General features: G+C 62.0%; 1 protein-coding gene across 2 annotated transcripts in view; it reads left to right on the top strand.

The window, feature by feature from the left end:
• ZC3H3 (zinc finger CCCH-type containing 3) overlaps nucleotides 1–16459 on the top strand; it is an 82749-nt gene that overhangs the window by 28294 nt on the left and 37996 nt on the right. For both annotated transcript variants that reach the window (XM_049700690.1, XM_049700689.1), the window contains exon 4: nucleotides 1384–1537. In XM_049700690.1, coding sequence (XP_049556647.1) covers nucleotides 1384–1537 — 154 coding nt within the window. The remainder of the gene's footprint in view (nucleotides 1–1383; nucleotides 1538–16459) is intronic.

The raw sequence follows: 16459 nt of genomic DNA, 5'->3' as shown, positions 1-16459 counted from the left end.
AGGGATGGGTTTGGGGACACCTGAGGGAGGGGCTCTTCCAGCATCTGGACAAGGAGGCATAGTGCTGTCCTGATGGCCGTGCAGGTGCGGTAGCTCCCGTGGGGCGGACTTGTCCTGCCTGCTCCCAGGCAGGCCCCGCACCCCACCGCCCATCAGGCTGGGTGAGCCTTGGAGAGAAGGCATCTGGGCCAAGGTGCTGATTGCTGACTGGGGGAGGGCCTGGCTGTGGGCTGGTGGTCTGTTGTGTTTAGGGCTCTGGAAGGTGACTTCTACCCAGTGTTACTGTCACTGTTCACTGAGCAGTCACCGCTTCTCGTGGAGTTTGCAGGTGCTGGGAGGATATGTCCTTGGGGCCCAGGGGAGCAGGTTCGGGTCGTGGAGCACCGGTTTGTGCTGTCAGGGAGCGGGGTGGCTGGCCCTGAGCAGCCAGGAGTGTGGGAACCTGTGTGTCTGGTGCCACCGTGCCCCTGCTGTGCTCCCTCTCCTGGGCCACCCTGGACCCCAGGCGGCCTTCAGCTGAGGGTCAGCTAATTCTTGCCCAGGGATCATAGGCCTGTCCTTGTGCCGAAGCTCTGGTGGTGAGAGCACGTGTGTGTTTTCCTGGCCTCCTTGTCTCTGCCCCTTCGCATTCACCCTCCCCCCACGCCCCTCACCCCCTGCCTGGCTGTGCTGCCCAGAAGGTGTCTGCTGCTGGGGTGGCTGGTAGGGGCCCCCCTTCCAAGCAGAGCCCTGGGCTCCGTGCAGGCAGGTTAGGTGGGGCCACAGGGAGGCGCCTTTGGGAACCAGGGTCCGAGCAGCCTGGCCTGAGGGGCTGGGGTGCTGGGTCGGTCACAAGAGGCAGCAGCGCCCGTGTTCCCGTGCTGCGTTAGCTTTAATTATCTGGGCAGTTAGAGCTGTATATTATGAAAGCCGGGCAATTAGATGCGTTCCTCATAGCTATGGGGAAATTGCTGGCTATCAAGTGGAAGGGAACTGGGGCAAAACAGATCCCTGTTAATTGCATGAAACATTCAGCAAGAAATAAAGCTGTGGTGTACATCACCCTGCAAAATGTTCTGAAAACAGAAGTGATTAAGTACATAAATCTACATGGACACCCGGTGAGGGTTCCCAGAGAGGGCGGTGAGCGCTTCACGCCCGCAGCCTCGCGGACCCGACCGTGGGCCCCTCCTCGCTGCCCACGGGGAGCACCGGCCTGCCACGCCAGCTGCTGCAGCTGGCCGCACCCGCCCCGCTTGCTCTCCTGGAGGCCGCGCTGGCCGCCTCCGGCTCCGGCAGCCTGGGGCTGCTGAGCTCTCTGGGAGTGGGCGGGGGGTTGGATCAGGGGGTGATGGGAGGCCCCACCTACCTCCACTGACCACCCGTGTCTGGGTTTCCCTGCAGCCTCCAGCCTGCACGGCCAGCGGACCCCTCCCACCAGCAAAGTGATCAAGACTCGCTACCGCATCGTCAAGAAGACCCAGGCCTCACCTCTCAGCCCCGCCCCCGGGCCCCTGGCCCCGCCCTCCTGGCGGGCACTGCGGCTCTCCCTGTCCAGGTAGGAGGCCTGTGGCTGCTGGGCTTCAAAGTGCAGGGCGGGGCCTGAGGACCGAGCACACCCCCAGAAGTGCTTGGTCTACAGTTGTTGGCTGGGGAATGGGCTAATTTTTCTGTCTAGCAATTTCTGCACGAGACGTGTGGCCGGCCTGTGTGTGCCGTGCACTCACGCAGACACGCTCGCTCCCCGTCCGCTAGCAGCCAGCTGCCAGCTTGGGGCAGGGGGGTGGTGGTGGTGGTCTGGGAGCAGCCGCGCCACCTGGGTGTCCCTCAGGGAGAAGCTTCTGGTGAGAGAGGCTGGGCCATCTCACTATCGATGTATTGGTTGTTACGGGGTTGGGGGGGGGTGAGGCTGTGTGCCTCTCCGGCCGCCCACACCAGGGTCTGGCCTGCACGCTGAGCGCTGTGGCCTCGCTCCAGGCTGCTTCTGCTGGAGGGCATGTGTGGTGCGGTCGGCTCCCTCTTCTTTTCTGGGTCCCCTGGGCCCAGAAGCAGGAGGGCTGCAGAGGTTGGGGTGCGGCTCCTTCCTTCAATGAGGCAGGGGAAGGGGTGACAGCCTGCGTGGGTTGGAATCAGGCAGTGGCAGGTCCCCTCCCTCTGTCCTTCTGGGGAGCGGTGTGGGAGCCCCTTGGCCCAGTGTGGGCTTCCAGCTGGCTGTGCTGGGCACTCCAGAGCACATGGCCTCAGGCCTTGGGGCCAGGGGGCCATTGTGCCCCAAAGGGCTGGGCCACGGGGCAGAGCAGCTATAGTCCTGGGCAGGGGCCATCCTGCCAGCCCCCCACGGGCCCCCCACTCTCTGGACATGGGAGAGGAGGTGCTGGCCTACTGGCCCATGGTAGGTGTGCCTGGAGGTCAGCGGTGGCCATTGCCCTCCTCCCTTCCCACCAGGCCACACGAAACTTGGCCCTGCTACCGACTTTTCTGGAGGCAGTAGCTGGAAGTATATTTTAAATTAATTTTACTGCACTTTTTGTAGTATTTTTGTTTTAAATAGATTTATAAGCATCTTGGGGACTATTTCTACAAATTTATGAAGATAATTTTCACTCTCTCGATAAGGTTAAATTTACACCTTCTATTTCCATATTAATTCACGGTGCTAAGTGGGTCTAATTTTCTTCCATTCTCCTATCTGGTGAGCATGGCCTTTCCTAATGCGATTTCCCCCTCACTAAATCACTGTGATTGGGAGTCATGATCGAGCTAAATTAAATTAATTTACTTAATAAGAGCCCCAGATCTTCGTGAATGAGGTTCAGGTTTATTGATTCTTGCTCCTCTCTCCCCCTCCTGCAGTCGGCCTTCCTGCCCGCGTTGGCAGCCCTGGCCTGGCCCCGCCTCTCCCAGGGGGCCTGGCTGGGGACCGGGGGTGACCTTCGTCAGGGAGGCACCAGCGGGCCTCTCCTTCCTGGCCTCTGAGTGCCACGGAAGCCCAGGTGTGGGTCCAGCTGGCCCAGTGTTGAGTGTGCCAGGCCCTGATGTGGCCACTGAGCAGAAATAGGTGCCAGGCTCAGGGGTCGAGGGCCCCTGAGGAGGGCGGTGGCTGGGGGCGCCCCCGAGGCAGCAGCCGCCTCCTACTTTCAGCTGGAGTGTTGAGCCCATCAGGCCGAGAACAGCCCGGTCAGCAGCAGGGCGGGGGGTGTGCCTTCCCCTCAGTTCTGGAGACAGGTGGAGGCTGCCTCATGGACAGGTGTGTGAGGTCCGCACTCGGGTCAGGTGGATAGGATGGGCCATCAGGACAGGCCCAGCCCAGCTGCCAGCCCCGCCCGGCCACTGCTTGCCTCAAGCTCCCAGCGAAGGTGGTACCGGGCCTTATGGGGAGGGCGTGCCCCTAGATGGCTGTGTGTAGCCCCGCCAAGGGCCGTGCCGAGTGCCCGATGGCTCAGGCCCCGCGGCCCTGGCCTGTGCTTGGTGTCTGGGCGCTCTGAGGCAGGTTCCCAGCTGTACCAGGCCCCAGTGCCCTCCCTGGGCATGGAGGTGCGGCCGAGCCCACGCCAGGATGGCCACGTGTGCACTGAGGGCATGTGTGGGCTGTGCTCGGTGAGGCCTCCCTCCGCCCGCCTGCCTCTCTGCAGGCCTGCCTGACCCATCGCCACGCACCTGGGAGGCTCCTTGAACCCAGAGCCCTGGACCCTGAGGGCCTGGCCTCTGGACATGGTCTGTGGGGCAGCAGGGCCGAGCGGCCAGGACGCCCTGGGAGGCGTGGGTTGGGCTGCCAGTGGCCCGGGCTTCCTATGCTCAAGGCCACCTGTGCCCTGGCGAGGCTGCCTTCTCAGCAGTTGCCACCCTCCAGCTGCCCAGCCTGCCGTCGGCCGTACACGCCAGGCTCAGCTTGTCGAGGCAGCAGGAAGGGCTTGTCTCCAGGGCCGGAGGCCAGTCTGATGCCCTCCCACCCTCCTCCTTCAGCTCCATCAGAGCTGGGGCTGCCTGTGTATGGTCAGCAGGTCCCAGAGAGGTTCTGGGGCCACCTGGCCTTGGCCATGGCCTTGGCCTCTGTCCTGTAAGCTGCAGGTTCCTCAGCTCTCCCTGGCAGAAGGGGGGTGGGGGGGCTGGTGGCTGGACTGAGGCCAGTGTGGGCTACGGGCTGCTGCAGTGATGAGAAAGCAGGGCGGTTCCACCAGGCAGCGGGGCTGAGCCCAGGAACCAAAGGCTCTTCTTGGGCCTCCCGGTCTGTGTCCCCCATGGAGAGAGGACACCTCCGAGGGGCAGGCTGGCAGGCAGGCCCCAGCAGTTCTGGAAATCTCAGTGGGCAGAGTTGGGGGCTGGTGGACACAGGTGGGAGGTGAGGCGGGTGGCCCAGCAGCTGAGTGCCAGTGTTAGCATGAGGTGGCCCTGGACCCCACCCCCCTGCAGACCCCTCACTGTGAGTCTCTGCAGAGAGGAAGCTGTGTGTGCGTGGCGGGGGCTGCCAGCCTGGGGGAGCCCAGGGAGCCCCCGGTAGGCGGCACACAGCGTGTGACCCTGGGCTCAGCCCAGACCCGCGCCTGACGGCCATGGCCTTGGCAAATCCCTGCCCTCCCTGTGCGACGCCACGCTCAGTCCCGCACCGCGAGGGGCCTGGCTTTAGAAAGACTTCAGAGGTGGCGGGGCTGCTGCGAGCCCTCTCCCGAGAGGGATGCAACAGGGCGCTGCCCAGGCCCCTCCTCCACTCTCAGCACGGCCCTCACTCGTGTTGGGGCCCCTCGCCTTCCAAACTCTTGGGGCGGAGCCGGCGGCCTCAGGAGAGGCACGTTGCCTTTGAACGCTGCAGCGTTCTCCTCTCCTCCCCACCCTGCTGGCCCTGGGTCAGGGGCGGCACGGCTCCCTGCCCGCTCCCTGCTCTGGGGGGGCTCGGGAGGTGGGCATCCCCAGGCCTGGCTCCTAGTGTCTGGGAAGAGGCAGAGGGTTGCAGGGTCCTTGGCCTCTCCCCTCCCGGAAGCCCGTGTTCCACACCATGACTTGAGCCACCGTGGCAGTGTGGCCACCACTGACTGCTGTCCTGGGTGGCAGGCTGCACGTCTGCCTCGCAAGGCGGCTTTGCACTGTTTCCCGGTTTAGACAGAAACCTACTCTGAGCCCCATGTCAGTTTTGGCCTCATATGTGGGGAGCTGAGGGGCCACATGGTAGCCCACATTCACAGCAGGAGTCCTGGGGTCCCCTTCCCCCCACCAGCTGTCTGGTCTGGAGGTGGAGGAGGTTCTGGTGCTTCTGTGGTGAGGCCCTGACTCCAGAAACACCCGAGAGGAGAGTCAGCTGGAAGTAGGGCAGTTAGCCCGTCGGTTCTGTCGGCCGGTCAGCCCTCGTCCACGTTGGGGCAGACGGAAGGTGGGAAACGGCCGGGCAGCAGCTCCTGGACGCCGTGGGCACTGCCCATCCCGTTGAGAGCCATGGGCTGGATGAGGCAGCCGCTGCCCTGGCCAGGGGAGCGTGTGGAGGCCGGAGCAGGAGGCACACAGGGTGGGGGGTGGCTGCCCCTCCTGGGAAGGACTGTGGCCTGAGTGGGGCAGAATCCTCGGCACCACGGCTCCGGCTTTGGGGCTGCCTGCGTGCAGGGGGCGTGGAAGCTGGCCCGGGCAGGCCGGGTCCAGGGCCCCAGGAGGCGTGGCTGGGGCTCGAGGACTGCACAGCGCCGCTGCCCAGAGCTGGCTCCCAGGACCTGGGCAGCAGGGGGGCCCACGAGCACACCCCGGGGCTGAGGCACACACTAAGCGAGGAGTTAATTTTTTTTGTTCTAAGATTTGTGGATTTGCCTGTGTCCTCGCCAGCTTCCAACAAGTTCATTAATCTGAACTGAAGTTGAAATGCGACTTTTATCCCTAAACTGTCTGTCACTTTTTTTCTTTCCAAATTCATTTGACACGAAAGTGCAGAATAAACAGAAGCCCCTGTGCTTAAGCAGATGAGTCTGGCGGCTGCTCCATCCCGACTACAAATGGTGCTGTCACAGGGGCTGCCGCTCGCTGGGCTGCCTTATTTTATTTTATTTTTGTGTCTGTGCCGTAAATCTTAAGTAATCTCTGGGCAGTTTGACGAGGTTTGGGCTGCGATTTTTCTTTTTTTTTTTTTTTTTCTGGTCCGCGGGCCTCTCACTGCTGTGGCCTCTCCCGTTGCGGAGCACAGGCTCCGGACGCGCAGACTCAGCAGCCATGGCTCACGGGCCCAGCCGCTCCGCGGCATGTGGGATCTTCCCGGACCGGGGCATGAACCCTGCATCGGCAGGCGGACCCTCAACCACTGCGCCACCAGGGAAGCCCACGAGTCATTATTAAAGAGGAATTCGGGGCGAGGATGGGCAGTGTCCCTGTGGGGTGGCCTCGGCTCCACGTCCTCCCTTCACGCCTACCCTTGCCGACTCCCTGGAGAGCAGGAGGCCAGCCTTGGCCCTGCTCGGCCTCCTTCTCACCTCTGGTTATCGGGGTGTTGGGCAGCTCGGGCTGCCATAACGAAACGCCTCACACGGGGCGGCTTATACCACAGGTGTGTGTTCCTCACAGTCTGGAGGCTGCACGTCTGAGGTCAGGGTGCTGGCCGGGCCCATTTCTCCTCCAGGTTGCAGACAGCCACCTGCTCGCTGTGTCCTCATGTGTGGAGGGAGAGCAGAAGGCTCGGGGGTCTTAATGAGGACACTAATCCCATCACAGGGCCCCACCCTGACGACCTCATCTCACCTTCATCACCTCCCAAAGGCCCCACCTCCAAACAGCATCACACTGGGTTTAGGGCTTCAACATAGGAATTGAAGGGGGGAATACAGCCTTCAGTCAGAGAAGGGAGTGTCCTGTGCAGACCAGTGGAACTGGGGTCCCCACAGCCTTCTGCCCTGCCCTGAAGAGTGTGGCAGTTAGAGGGACCCCGGGGAGAACCCTTCTGGGAAAGCAGTGTTCCCTTCCAGTCGCCTCCACCATGGCCAGAGTCCGGGGTCCCGCTGTCTCTCTGGCGAGGCCCCAGCCTGATGGTGTGCAGAGACCCCTCCCAGCTCAGCCCAGGCCGCAACCCTGTGACGGAGCTAGTAGGGTGCCCAGTGCTGGGCAGCGGGGCTCCCCTGCAGATCCCTGTGGGCAGCCATCCTGTGCGGGCGAGTTCTCTGCCCGCAGCACTCGCCTCCCAGTGGGCAGAGGGTCAGGAAGCAAGCAGAGGATGAAGCGAATACTTTCACGGGGTGGCGAGTGCTGGGAAGCGCTGAGACTCACCCAGGGTGGACGGACCACCAAGGAGCCCAGAGAAGGCTCCTCTGGGGCTGGGGCCAGCGAGGTCTGTGTGGGCCACATTGTGAGGGCCTTTCCCGGGAAGGAGCTGGGAAGGAGCCCGGGATGTCTGCTCAGAGGGCAGCGGAGGCTGGTGTGGAAGGTGGGACCTGGGCCCTGCTGCTGGACCCGCAGGGGCTGGGGAGATGTCGGTGGGGGCTGCGACCCTTCCTCCTGGCGGCCCCTCTTCCCAGGCTGTGACTGCTGTGTGCAGGCCCTGGGCACACACCGTGGCCGACCTTGACCTTGACCTGGCTTGCACGGTCCTGGGGGTGCTCGCCTGCCTCTGATGTGGAGGCTGGGGAGCTGCATGCCGCGCCTGGCTCCGTCCAGCCCTGTGCCTCTAGCTGCCCCACGACAGCTCTGCCCGAGGGCAGCTTGTACTGACAGCCGAGGAGGCTGCCGGGCCGAGCGCCGCTCCGGCTGCCTGTGAAGGGGCTGAAGGGGTTTTGGCGAATGGGTAGCAGAGCTCTGGACTGGTTCTTTTACAGCAGAAAGTGCCCGTCTCAAGCGAGGAGAACGTTCCCCTGGTCTCACCGGGACGCCCCCTGGGCTGAGGGTCCCGGATGACCGCTTCGGGCCCCGCCTGATCCGTCGGCAGCAGGCAGTCAGGACTGTCCTGGTTTCGTGTCAGAGGCGGGGTTTCCCCGCCGCCTGCCCCCACCTGGCTTGTGCCCGGGGTTGGGGGCAGTGAGAGTGGAGGAGTGGGACAGGAGGGGTCCCCCAACACATTCTGTGGAGCCTGGTCTCTGCCCTGACGGGGCTGTCCCCTCCGGGAGAAGGGCCTTCCATCCGGGCTGGAGCTTGGGGTTGTTGGGGTTGTGGCTTTCAGTTGGGTGGCACCTGAGCATTTTCTTTGCCTGGTCCCTGTGTGTTGCAGCTCAGGCCTGGTGGAGCAGAACAGGCGGAGTCCCCAGGCGGGTGGCTAGTGGCTCCCAGCTGCCCCTGGGCCTGCGGAAGAGGAGCCAGTCCACTCGCTCCCCAAGTGTCCGTAGAGGGCCTGTCCTGTGTCAGGCCCCTGCCTGCTTGGAAGCTGCGGCCCAGGGCCCTGCTGCCCACTGACCACCACTCTGCCTGGCCCTGCAGATGGTCGCCACTGGGCTGTAGCCCTGCTCTGTGGCTTGTGGCCTGAGTGGGCCACTTTTATGTCAGCACATTGGGGGCAGCGCCCTGTTGCTGCTGACCACCCCTCAGCCCCAGGAGAGCTGTGAGCCGGGGGCTGTCGTGTGGGAGGGATGCATGGAGGAGCCAGGGCGGGCCTGGGCCAGTGGGCAGGGCGGGGACGGGGGCTGTCGCCGTGCGCTGCTGGCTCACTCCTGGTCCCTCCTAATCAGTGTCTTGCGTTTAATTTTGGGGGTAACTTTATTTCACATACTTCTGAACTTATAGAAAAGTTGCAAAAGTAGTACATGGAACTGCTGTGTATTCTTCACCTAAATCCACCGGTTATTTGTACCTTGCCGCATCTGCTGTATTGTTTCCACTCTCTGCACAGACCATTTGTGAGGACATTGCAGCCTTGGTGCCCTTGACCAGGGCAGCAGAGGTCTCCTCGGGTGTGACGAGACTCAGCTTCGCCGTTTGGGCAGGAGCGCTGTGGGTCCCTCTAGGTGATTGTGGCGTCGAGCCTGTGTGGGCGTCCTGTTCCTTGCTGGGCCTCACCCGCTCCTCCTAGACCCTTAGTGATTTCCAGCCCCTCGTTCCTTGCATATCGGTTGGTCGGGTTCCTGTAAGGAACTGCTGTCCCTCATCTCCCGTTGCCTCGTATATTCATTTATTTATAATGGTGTGGACTCCCGATTCTTACTTTTCAGGCTATAATCTGTTGATGTGATTCACTCGACCCTTCGTCGGCCATGGTGCTGGCCCACGGAGGCCCCCTCTGGGCTGGCCCTGTCTCCTTTCCACGTGGCACCGTCACTCACCAAGCCTCCCTCACCTGCCCAGTGGAAGCTTCCAGGCTCACCTGGGACTTGCCCTCTTCCAGCCCGGAACCAGCCGCGTCTGCGGACCCTGGCTCCTGGCAGCACAGTGGCTCCTGGCCGCTCGCAGCCGCACTGCCGAGGGTCTCGTCAACAGTGCCAAGGGGTGACGGGAGCATGTCGAGCGGGTCCGGGCAGCGGGGTGCGTCCTCCTTGCAGGCCTTCCTGGGTCAGAGTCTGCGCACCTGTGCGCACAGCTGTCTCCATGCTGCTGCTGCTGCTGCTTCAGGCCGCCTCCCCCTGTGCCCTCGTGACTCCCCTGAGGAGCCCTCTTCTGGCCGCTTTCACTGTGGTCCTTTTGGCTGGTTCTAGACGCCGCAGGGGAGGTGCACACTCGGCACTTCCGCCTGCAGCCACCCCCAGCGATTACTGACTGCCCTGCTCTCGAGGGCGAGGGCGGGCGGCTCCCCGCTCTCGCAGGGCTCTTTGTGTAGACCCGGGTCCCCTCCCGGAGCAGCGCCCCCTTACTGTTCCAGTTCCCATCGCATCTCGTCGTGGTTTAATTTGCATTTCCCTGATTACCAGTCATGTTGACCGCTCAGGCACGGGATTGTTCTTGTGTTCTTTTGTGTCTTCTTTTGTGCTCACATCTTTTGCCCGTTTTTAATTGCTGGTTTGTCTCCTGTTCTTGAGCTGCGGGAGTGGTCCACTTGTTCAAGGCTCTGTGTCCGCGCCTTTCCTGGCCAAGTCAGCCTCAGCTTGAATGAGCGCCTTGTTTCCTGCCCAGGAGTCTGGTGGTGGGTCCATGGGGGCTCTCGGCCCTCTGGGGGGCTTGTGCCCCGTGGCTGCTGTGCCGCCATCCTCAGCCCCGCATTCAGAGTGTGAGGTCAAGGACCCTTCCCCCCGGAGGCTCTCACCTGGCTCTGCTCTCTGCCAGCATCGCCTCCCCAGCCCCCAAGGGAACCCTGCAGGCCTGGGTCTCCTGGGGGACCTGGAGCCCCAGAGGGGAAGCCTGGTCTTTCTCAACCTCTCCAGGCCCACGGGGAGCGCAGGCTGCTGCTCTGTGCTGGACCCTGTCCTCCACCCTCACTCACATACACCCCTTACCAGCCCCGGGCCTGCGAGTGGTCAGAGGACAGCCTTGCCTGTGCCCCGGGAGCAGCCAAGGGCATCCCTCAGGGTGGGATTGGAAGAAACAGGTAAAGAAATCAGAGCAGGAAGGACTTCCCTCAGGGGGGCGCAGTGGTTGAGAATCTGCCTGCCGATGCAGGGGACCTGGGTTCGAGCCCTGGTCCAGGAAGATCCCACATGCCGCAGAGCAACTAAGCCCGTGCGTCACAACTGCTGAGCCCACGTGCCACAACTGCTGAAGCCCGCGTGCCTGGAGCCTGTGCTCCGGAACAAGAGAAGCCACCGCAATGAGAAGCCCGCGCACCGCAACGAAGAGTAGCGCCTCGCTCGTCGCAACTAGAGAAAAGCCCACGGACAGCAACGAAGACCCAACAGAGCCAAAAATAAATAAATTTATTTATTAAAAAAGAAAAAGGATTATGAGAAAAGAAATCAGAGCAGGAAGTTTGGCCTGAGGGTGACAGGGAGGTGTGACCCAGCTCTTGGTGCTGAGCTTTGGAGAGATTAGTGTGGGACCTCTTTAAGGGAATTGGTGGGCGCCAGTAGGGGTCAGGGAGGGACCTGGGGTGACCCTGCCCCCTCCCTTCCTGCCCCCCGCCCCCGCCTGCTTCCCCACGTGGTGCTGAAGCAGGTCTCCTCTGGCAGGTTTTTTAGAATTTTATTTTATGAGAACAGGCAGTTACGGCTCCCCAAGTGCTGTAAAAGTTAATGTGATGGCCTCCCTGCGCCTGGGCTCATTTTTATAATTTTTTATTTTATGAAACAGGACAGAGAGCTTAGTGACTTATTACTATTCATTTCGTTTCAATGCAGTAAATATTGATTCAGTTGGGGGTTTTCAATTTAAACCACTCTGCGATTATATAAAATATTACTGGCCTCTGAAATTATGCTTACCGATCCCTTCGGCTGCTCATTAAGGAAGGAGTGCAGTTGTAGGTCCCTTTGCCCTCATCATTCTAATAAATGGGCTGAGGTGCATTTCTGCACGGGAGGTGCCGCGGAAACTGCTGGCAGGGGCCTGACAGCAAGGATGCAACTCTTAATTTGGAAGTCCGTTCAAAGCGCGTCTTGCTTATTTATTTCTCTCTCTGCCTGAGTCTAGCAGGCCTTTCAGCTGTCAGCAGCCCTGAGGCCTGAATGCCTGCCTGCGCTCCCCGGTGGGTTTGGGGAGGGCCTGGGGCTCGGGCGACGATGTGGGGCCTTGACCCCTCACCCCCTTGATGGTTTCGGGGAGGTGAGGGAGGAGACCAGCCTTGCCAGGGCACAGCTGTCCCCTGTCGGCACTGAGGCTGGGACGTTGAGGACTACCCGCTCTCCCTCCGGAACCTGGTCCAGAAGTGGGGCCTTTCTTGGCCACGTTAGAGCTCAGCCCCTCGCTGGCAGGGCCTGGCCTGGGATGCAGGACCCTGAGGAGAGGGCCCTGGATGCCAGGGCCCAGCTGGTGCACAGGCCGAGGTGGCCCTGCTGCCTTCCTTCTCTTCTGTGCTCTCTGTCAAGCACCGCCACCGGTGTGGGCTGGCATGTGGAACCCCCTGCCCTTAGGAGCCGAGCACCAGGCCAGCCTGTCCCTCTGGGCCCAGGGTCTGTTCGTTCTCTCAGTCCCCGTCCTGCCCCGTGTGGGCAGCTCTAGGACGGACCCGTGATGTCGGGGGACATGGCCAGCGCTGCAGGGAGTCAGCACTAAGGGTCTGGAGCCCTGAGCGAGGGGAGGCTGTGCTCGGCCGGGCCACCCCAGTGCCACGCGGCCCGTGTGCTCCCAGGCAGGGGCGAGGCAGAGCCATGCTCCTCCTCGGCTGTCTGTGCTGGCACTGCGGGGGCATTGACATGGGGTGTGCGGGTACTTGGTGTGGGGTGGGGCCGGGTGGGGCTCACGTGCCTCTTCCCCATCAGTCCGAGCCTCTGGCCCGTCCTCCCCAGTGGCCACACAGCCCCCCGTGACAGTTGCCCCCCAACGCAGCTCTGTGCCACCACTTCTTCCCTGGCCATGGGGACCACTGGCGTGGGCCCAGGGTCACAGGCACTGTAGCCGGAGTGTTTGTGGCGAGACCACATTGACAGGTGGCACCTGTGTTCCATCTGCAGGCGGCGTGGGAGCGGAGGCTGGCGGCCTACACTGGAGCCCCCGTTTGCTCTGTCTCAGGCCAGGGGCTGCCGTTCCGTGGCCATGGTCCCTCCCTCTCCGGGCCCGTGGTGAGCTGGCCCGGAGCTCGCTGGCCCAGGGTGCACCCCTGGGTCAGTGTCCCTGAGGGCCATGCTGGTAGGCAGGAGCTGCCGCACAGGGCTGGGGCCAAGGCCGGGGTGCAGGGCACAGCGGCCCCCTGAGCAGGCCAGGGCGCTCTGCCGCAGGTCCCTCCTGGGACGGCCTCTGTCGTCTGGCCAGCCCCAGCCCTGCTGGTGCCTCGTCTGTGTGTGACTCCTGGGCCCTCGAGCCTTCAGCCCTCTTGCTTCATCCCTTGGCCCTGCTTTTTTGTCGCTGCCTCCACACATTGGTGTCTTTCTCTCCATGGACGGACGTGCGCGTGTCTCCCTTCTGTCCTGCTCCCACTGCCCCGTGCCCTTCCTCTTGCAGTGTGGGACGCCGCTCCCTGGCGCCTCAGGCGTGCGCGTGGTGCCGGGGACAGGGAGGTGAGGAGGGAGGGCGTGCCGAGTGGCCGGGGTCCCGGCGGTGGCAGGCTGTGAAGCGCTCTTACTCTAGAACGCCCGCGCCCGGCGCCACCCCGTGACCCAGCGCCACCCCCCAGCCTCCGCGCTTCGCTGCAGCTGCCCCTCGGGGAAGGGCTCTCCCAGGCCACCCTCCATCTCTGCTGCCTGTGGCCGGGCCTGCTTCGCCTGCCGTAGCGCACTGCGTCTTGATCATGAGACGTGCAGGGGGCTTCTTTGCCCTACGGGAGCTGGCTTGTGTGGCCAAGCCCTGCCCAGCAGCCTCCAGACCGGCGTGGAAAAGGGTCAGGCAGGCAGGAGCCTCGCCCGGGCCTGGCTCCTTGTGGGCCAGCGCTGACGGGACAGCACCCTGCAGGGCCCCGTGCGACACTGCCACTGCCACGGCCAGAGCACAGGCCACGGTGTGGCCTCCCCGTGCGCTTGGTGACAGTACAGCGACTCACAGAGGAAGAGTGGGACAGGCCAGGTTGGGTGTTTCAGGATAAACCTAGAGAGAGCATCCCTGCCGTTCGCCCCGGGGGAAGCTTTGTTCCGAAGGCAGCGGCACTGTTGGAAGGAAGCTGGGCAGGTCCCGTGAGGTCCCTCCCCGTGGGGCCCTGTGGGAGGTGGCCCTCGGGGGTGCCCAGGCCCTGGCCACACCTTGCACTGTGGGCCCTCGTGCGTCTGTGTCGGTGTCCCGGGGGATGAGGAGCAGGGGCAGCTGAAAGTACTGCCCCCAACGGGGAGACAGAAAGCGTCCTTGTCCACCAGTGCTTCCTGGGTGCCTTCCACAGTCAAACGCCGTTTGAAATGCCACTTTTATCCTGGCTTAGAGGCGGTAGTAAAGCATCGTTCAAATAATCAATACCGTATTTAACTCTTTGCGTGCGTCCAGCCTCCTGCCTGAGCTTACTCCACGGCACGATTCCCCTCGGGGCCTAGCCAGGGCCTCTGGAGATGGGTTGGGGGGAGGCGTTGTTCTAGGGGTCTGGGTAGCTCAGGGAAATGGGCTCCCTGCGTTGGCTGTGGGGTCCGGGGGGCTCCCCTTGCTGGGGACCGTGCCCAAAGGGCTCCCACAAGCAGGTGCCCGCTCAGGCCCCTGGTGGGCCTCAGGCAGCCTGGCCACCACCTCCTCCCCGTGCCCCACCCTGTGGCATCAGCCCTGCTCCGCGTCACCCTCAGCTTCTCTGGGCAGGGGGCTCCCAAAGGGCACAGGGGCACCCAAGTAGCTGCTGGGCTCTTGGGGGGTTGGGTGGGCATGTCCTCCCCCTGCCATGACTCGGCACTTAGCCCCCACCCCCACCCCCAGCATGTCGCCATGTGGGTCCTCAGAGGTGGGCTTTGGTTTGCCCCTCTTCCACCCCTGGCCATTGAGGGCTCCAACCAGGACCGGGGTTGCTGAGCCAGAATGTCGTCCATCCACTGCTGGGGCGTCCACGTCACATCTTCTCCCCCCTGGCACCCTGCTAAGGCTGTCAGAGGGCCTCTCCAGCCACTGCACGTGCGAACTGGTGGACAGTGGAGGAATCGTGGGGTGTCTCCTTTTAAACATTTGTCCCAAGTGGGAGGGGCTGCGGTTGCAAAGACCTCTGTGAGTTGGGGCAGGCCCGCTGACGGCTGCCCTTGCCCCGGCCACCCCTTCTGCAGGGCAGTCACCGCGGCCAGGCAGGACCCTGAGCCCAGCTCCGGCTGAGCCTGGCTCTGGGCCTGCACTCCCATCTCCTGGAGCCAGAGCAGCAGGCGGGCGCAGAGCCGGTTTATTTTCCTCGGACTTTCTCCGAAGTCAGCAAGGTTTCTGTGGCTGCCCCACCCACTCCCCAGAGTAAGGAGCCCCGGTTTAATTTGCGGTTAGATGTCTGTTAAGATTGCGTCCACTTCCCAAGTCAGCACTTAATTGGCAAGGCGCTTGATTTAACAGCGTGGGAGCCTCCACCGGAAACATGGCTTGAATAAATCACCGTCTGACGCCAGAAAATAGATATAATCTCAGCATTAACTACATTAATAGTAGCAGGAGCCGAATTAAGAAGGCCATAAAGCATAGGCAGGGGAGCATGAATTATGGCCCAGGCTCTGTCCCCTTGGCAAGGGGGATCCTCTGGGGGTGGGGCAGGGCAGAGGGGGTGCGCCAGGCCCCTCCCAGTCCGCCCCGCCCTGCCCACCTGCCCGGTAGGGGCCCAGGTGGGTATGCCCAGCTCGGGACTTGCATGTGGGCGTGGCCAGGCCACCTGTCCCACCCCGCCTTGCTGGGCTTGCTGGGCTCCGGTGTCTGGCCCTGGGAGGGAGGGTGGGCTTGGCCGCTCTGCCCTCCAGGGCTCCCCCCACCCCACCCCTAGGGCCTCCTTGGGGCCGGGCCCTGGCTGAGCGCTTTCCACCTGGACCATCCTCCACCAGCAGGTGCTAGCAAGGTCTCTGCCGCGTGAGACCCAGCGCCGATGGGACCGCACTGCCGCCACCTCCTCCCTCCCACAGATGGCTCTGCCCCATGGTGTCTGCAGCCCGGATGTGTTCCCGAGGCAACATTTGGCTTGCCGCGTAGGTGGCTACAGCCTGACCCGGCTGTTGAAGTTGTGCCTCTTTTGTCCACCTCACTGAGGTCGGTCCACCCAGGAGGGGCCGCCCTGGTTCTGGGCTTTAGGGAGAGCCAGGGGGGCACCTCCTGCCGTGCTGGTTTGCATCTTCTCGTGTCCTTCTTGGCGTTAACTGCCACTGCCAGAAACTTTTCGACAATTTACTGGAGGAGAATGCTGTCCAGTTTTCATTTCAGTTTTTTTTTTTTTTCCCCCACACCACATGGCTTGTGAGAATCTCAGTTCCCCGACCAGGGATTGAACCCGGGCCACAGCAGCGAAAGCGTGAAATCCTAACTGCTAGACCACCAGGGAACTCTTTTAATTTCAGTTTTATTCATACTCTTTGTCAAGTTCAGCATTCTTTATGTGTACTGTTCATTTGTCTCTGGCCTGTTTCTTACAGGTTTTCAAGACTCTCTAAGTATTCGGGGTGGGGGGCACCCTTTTGGATTTTTAACAGAACTTTTTACTTTTCTGTGTTCTTAAATCTCTCAGTCTGTTAAGACTTAGTATATTGATTTGCTTAGAACAGCCTTCCTCATCCCAAGATTACATGAGTTCAGTTATTTTCTTCTAGTGCTATGTTTTCAAGGTTTGCATTTAAAACTGTAACCTACCTGGACTTTATTGGGGACATGGTGTAAGACTAAAGGTCAAATTTAATTTTGCTTAACGCTTATTACCTGGTTGTCTCTGGACCACTAGACGTTCAGACTTTTTTTCCAGTATTTAAAAATGTCACTTTTGTCATGTACAAACCTTGTTCCTGAACTTGGCCTTCTGGACAGATCTTTCTCTTTGATTTCCCTTTGCAAAACATTTGTGGTGGTTTGTATTTTCAGTGGTCAGTTCTGTGGGTTTTCATCTTGCGTGCCTACCGCACAGGTCGGGGTATGCCCGTCTCCTGCCCCGGGAGCTCCCACATGCTCC

Source organism: Orcinus orca, chromosome 17, assembly GCF_937001465.1.
Source record: "Orcinus orca chromosome 17, mOrcOrc1.1, whole genome shotgun sequence".
NCBI lineage: Eukaryota > Metazoa > Chordata > Mammalia > Artiodactyla > Delphinidae > Orcinus > Orcinus orca.
This window is presented reverse-complemented; position numbering and strand designations above follow the sequence as displayed.